At 39.0% G+C, this 5,035-nt stretch overlaps 1 protein-coding gene across 2 annotated transcripts; it reads right to left on the bottom strand.

The window, feature by feature from the left end:
- Nucleotides 1-420: 420 nt before the first annotated feature.
- On the bottom strand, nt 421-4,140 carry LOC306901236 (uncharacterized protein). Of its 2 annotated transcripts, XM_079468855.1 has the most exons (3): nt 3,812-4,140; nt 2,914-3,335; nt 421-2,755 (listed from the first exon to the last, which is right to left on the bottom strand). In XM_079468855.1, exons 2-3 carry the CDS (start codon nt 3,323-3,325, stop codon nt 1,350-1,352), a joined length of 1,818 nt encoding a protein of 605 aa, XP_079324981.1. In that variant the 5' UTR covers nt 3,326-3,335; nt 3,812-4,140; the 3' UTR covers nt 421-1,349. The 2 variants fall into 2 exon arrangements, with proteins under 2 accessions (XP_079324981.1, XP_079324982.1); XM_079468856.1 differs by having other exon boundaries at nt 2,914-4,140.
- Between the last annotated feature and the right edge of the window lie 895 nt (nt 4,141-5,035).

The following is a 5,035-nucleotide window of genomic DNA, read 5'->3' as shown; positions in this document are numbered from 1 at the left end:
TAGAATCCACGGTTGCACTGACAATTATTATTACAGCTACACCGTGGATGGAATTAAAACACTCTCCCCTCCATACATCTCCCTGACCCTCCTCTCCGACAAGAGGCTTGCTAAATGAAAAATGGACATGCTTTAAGAAGTATTGATTCCAGCTTTAAACAAAGGTAAACTCAATATTATTTAGCCCTAAATACATCTTTGTTATCTATGTCAGCACGCCGCTCGTGCTGCTGTCCTCGTAATCACAGACATAAAAATAATAGGCCTATTGCACCAACATTGACTCAGGTAGATCTATTTGGGCCTTCCGAGCAAGTGATCCATCTATTGGCTTTAAGTGTTTGTACAGCACGGGTTTGAGCAGCGTCGGCACAGAATACTTGCCAAAAGCCATGGTTTAGACAAAACAGCTATAGTTGAGGTATTATCACTGCTTTATTTAAAGATCGGACAAAGGATACAGTTTCACAATTTAAACACAATGCAGAAACACCTGAGAAGAATTACATAGTTCCAAGAGTTTAGTGAGCAAAAGGTTCATTTAGTTCAAACTGATATCTAATATTGACAGAAAATTAGGAACACATCTTTTTCTTATCATAACCAGACATAAATGTTATCATGTATGCACATAATAATATAGCTTAGGACATTTAGATGGAAACATTTCAGAATCGAAAATGCAACTACTGCCATGTACTGTAGAATCCTCAAGCCATTATAATATACAGTATGAAACTTATAAGAATTGTATGGGAATAACATTTAAAGGCATAGTTAACTTAAAAATAAACATTGTCATCCTTTACCACCTCACATGTCATTCAAAACCTGTATAGTATTTGATTCTTTATTCCGTGGAACATAAAAGAAGATATTTTGAGAATGTCTTTGTGGTTTCGAGTCCATACAATGAAAGTCAATGAGGTCCAATGTTGTTCTTCAAAATATCTTCTATTGTGTTCTTCAGAAGTAGACATTTATCATACAGGGTTGTAATCACATCAGGTAGAAAAAAACGATATCCTTTAAAAAGGCCCACTGTATGTTACAAAGCATTTGTGTCATCTTCAATTAACAGATGATATCATAAAGCCTCTTTACTACAACCTTTTATTTATTCCAAAATGCTTGCTTTTTGGCTAATATCTTCAATGCACTCCATGCAAACTAACTATGACAAATATACTGTGCATAATAATTCAGTCCAAAAAAGTCTATGTATCTGAAATCAATTACCTTTTAATTCTCTCTGAGATGTAACATGAACGCAAATCAATATTCAATTGACATCAATACAAAATTTCCATCAATTTCACAAAACCAAACAGAGATAACACTATCCATCCTCAAATGTGCTTTTCCATGTGTAGAGAGAGATGGTGCGAGCGGCTGAAGGTGCGAGGGCACCGCGGGCAGCTGTAAGGTCTCTCTCCAGTGTGTGTTCGAATGTGTATTTTCAAGTGCTGGGGCATGAGGAATTTTTTGTCACATTCTGTACACTGGTAGGGTCTATGGCCTGTGTGAGTGCGCCTGTGCTTGCTCAGGTCGCCCGAGTCGCTAAACCGGCGGTCGCAGTCGGGACATGCGTAGGGTTTTTCTCCCGAGTGTCTTCTCAAGTGTCTCGTCAGATCACCGGATTGGGAGAAGCTGGAGCAGCATTGCTCGCAGCGGTAAGGTTTCTCTCCGGTGTGTGTGCGCTGGTGGATTTTCAGGTGCTGGATGCGGTTGAAGCGCTTGTGGCAAACGTCGCAGTGGTACGGCTGTTCACCGGTGTGGATGCGAAGGTGTTTCCTCAGCACGTCTTCCCGCGTAAACCTCTTAGCGCACACCTTGCACTGAAACGTTGGTTGGGGGTTGTGAGTCTTTTGGTGGACCTCCAAATACTTCGGTGCCGAGAAAGCCTTTCCGCAGTCGGGACAAGAAAACAACTTTTCCTTGGAGTGGACACGTTGGTGGATACGGAGCGTCGACCTGTGGCTGAATCTCATCCCACACTGGAGACACGGGTAGGGTCGTTCACCTGTGTGTGTTCGTAGATGACTGGTGAGGTGACTCATCCGAGCAAAGTCTTTACTACATTCAGGACACTTATACGGCTTGATCCCTGTATGCATGAACTTGTGCCTCCTCAGACTCCCCCTGTCACCGAATTTCTTGCCACAGTCTTGACATGCAAATGGCTTTTCGCCGGTGTGAGTGCGCTTGTGTATGGTCAGAGACTGAAGTGTAGGCAAGTTCTTCCCGCAGACTTTGCACACATACCCACGGTCTGTGCAAATGGGTCCATCCGTACCAGCCTCCTGCTTCTTCTCCTCCTCTGGATCGTGGCAACGATGTGGTCCGAGACCCCACACTCCAGCAAAGCTTTTTCCACATTTAGCACAGCTTACATGTCCATCCTTTGACACGGTGGCTAAGCCGTGACACTTGCGGCAATGGTTTTTCAGGTTACCTATGTAATCGAAGCTGCGATCGCACTGCGGGCAGGTGTAACGTTTTCGGGTGGGTTTCGGCTTGGGGAGATGGATTTGGCGGATATGTGAATCCAGCTGCCTCTGAGAGAAGAAACGAAAGTGGCACGAGGAGCAACTAAGCATCCCGGAGGAAATTTTCGAGCAGTTGAATACTTTATGGTTTTTCACCCAGGACAGGTATTCACTACGATGGGACCATTTGATGTGCTTGTCAAGGTAGGAGAACTCTGTGAAAGTCACAGAGCAATGAGGGCAGGGCAAAATCTGAGAGGAGGAAGCTAAAGAGGAAGAAATAGAGGGGTACAAAAGATGACACATACACAAACGTATACACATATTACATATAATATTTATATATATTTTATTTAAACTCTTAATGTCTGTTATAATTAAACAACAAATGAACAAACCTGAATAAAAAGATTAATTCAATTACCTGTGTCAAAATCACCCACAGGTTCTTGCTTGATCTCTTTCCACTCCTCTTCATTTTCCTCCTTTAAGCTCAGACCACAGTCTCTCTGTAGCGCTTTATAAACACCCGGTTCAGTTTTGACCTCAACGTTTGGTGGATTTAAGGGAAGACAGTCTGGTTCTGTCTTTGGAACGACGGCTCTAAAATCAAGAGGCTGTAGATTTCCTCTGAGCTCTTGTTCAGATGGTACTGTTACGGCTCCAGAAGCTTCCAATTCCCCTTGTTGAATATTTGTACCCTCATGAGAAGTGTCCATAATACGGCCCTGTGTCTCGGTTTTATCTGTGGAGTTGGTGCCATCACCGTTTGAGAGCTTTGCTTTACCCACTTGACTTTGTTTGGTTGTTTTCTTTTTTCTGGATTTAACTTTCATCTTGCACCAGCTGTTCGGGATTGACAATAAATATGCTTTCAATTTTTTACAAGTTAATTCAACTAAATAAAAGATTACGTTTTATTCACAATATATTAATAGCCCAGCCCTAATATAGTTAAAGAAATACATATTTTTCCCTTACAAAACATCAACATGATCCCTGTACATACAACAACCCTTTAGGGTTCCTTTCATTATCCAAACTAATAACCTGCTGTCTGGTGTCAAAACCCAGTTGGAAAATGAATGTCACGTCAGACAGCGTTAGCTGCCTCAACTTCTGATTTAATATATTATATCTAACAACTCAAATGTCGTAGATATGTCGTCATTATTTTTGTTCCCGCAATAAACATCAAGTAAACGGGATGTTTAATCGTAAAGAGTTAACGTTATCCTATGGCTCAGTAAGCCGTATTAGCTGGTTGCAGCTATAAACAAATGAATGTCGATTATTTCAAGTAAAGCAGAGAATGCTCTTACCGTAAGTACTAACGTTAACGGTTTAGTTATTCTTTTGTAATAAGGCGGCGGTTTAAATCCAACAGAAGATTGTGTTTAAGCACTGTAATGTGATCAGTCTTGCTCCATCAGACGTGTTGTTTAGGCGCTCCTTAACACGACACCTGCACATTAAATAGGGATTTGTGTTGGTGTGTTGTAAAAAACTAACACCATTTGTCTTTAAGTGCAGATACGTCTTTTTTCGCGTATTAGATACGTTAGCACGACACTGTTTAAGAAGACATTTAAAGAAAAATGTATAAAGGCGGACACGACGACACATTTCATAATAAGGTCAACGCTGAGGTGTTTTTCAAAATAAAAGTTCGAATACTTAAACGTTGTGAAATTTTGGAGGACTCAAACAATTACCTAATAATAATAATGATAATAATATAGATTCAGTTGCTTCACATTTCTAAGTTGAAAAAGCACATATTTTGTGTTAAAGTTTTTGTTACAAAGTCCTGATCACTTCAGAATTTCAGAACATCAAGCTACATAGAATTACACTAATATGCACTTAATATTTAACATGTCTAAAACAATTTGAAATGTATATTTTTAAGAGACCATTTCAGACACTGCTTTTCTGATTTTAAATTGACCTTTTTATAGGTGTTTAGGTAAATGATCATGTTCATTTTGTGAACTACTCACAATATTTCTCCACAAATGCATATAAAATATTGTAAATTTTTGCTTTCACTTGAATAAAATGAAACTAGTCAAAATAACGGAAAAGGTGCTCTGTATATTTTAAGACCTCATAAACTGCAAGGAAAGCAAGTTCATGTTCACTTTTAAGCAATACAGCAGTCATATTTTTGCATTTAGCAAAAGTTCAAAAATAATTTTTTGTGTGATAACCTCGATGATTTTTATCAGTTTTCATTTGTCTTGTCATGCTGTCGGTTTTAAACATGGCTGTTGAATGACTATATGTCCCTCCCGAGTTTGATTTTGTTGAAAACAATGGCTACAATACATCTAGAAATTATGATTTGAAAAGAAATTTTGAATTGTTCCCTTAACTTTTTCCACAGGTTTATGTTGACTTATTGATCTTGTTACGTAAATCTCAATATTATAATATTTCATATTTTAATGTCTGTCAATTAACAAAAAAGTATACAACCATATTAACAGCACAGTCCCAGAAAATGTTATCAAGTACAAAAATAAACCAATACAATACAAGTT

Source organism: Barbatula barbatula (assembly GCF_947034865.1).
Source record: "Barbatula barbatula genome assembly, chromosome: 12".
NCBI lineage: Eukaryota > Metazoa > Chordata > Actinopteri > Cypriniformes > Nemacheilidae > Barbatula > Barbatula barbatula.
The sequence above is the reverse complement of the archived record's forward strand: the minus strand, read 5'-3'. Positions and strand labels throughout refer to the sequence as shown.

What these genes read in the sequence shown, in the direction of transcription:
- LOC306901236 (XM_079468856.1), bottom strand. Translation starts at nt 3,325, where the DNA reads ATGAAAGTTAAATCCAGAAAAAAGAAAACAACCAAACAAAGTCAAGTG. An exon ending in TGTGGGTGATTTTGACACAG is followed by an intron (nt 2,756 to 2,913) that starts GTAATTGAATTA and finishes CTTCCTCTTTAG; the next exon opens with CTTCCTCCTCTCAGATTTTG.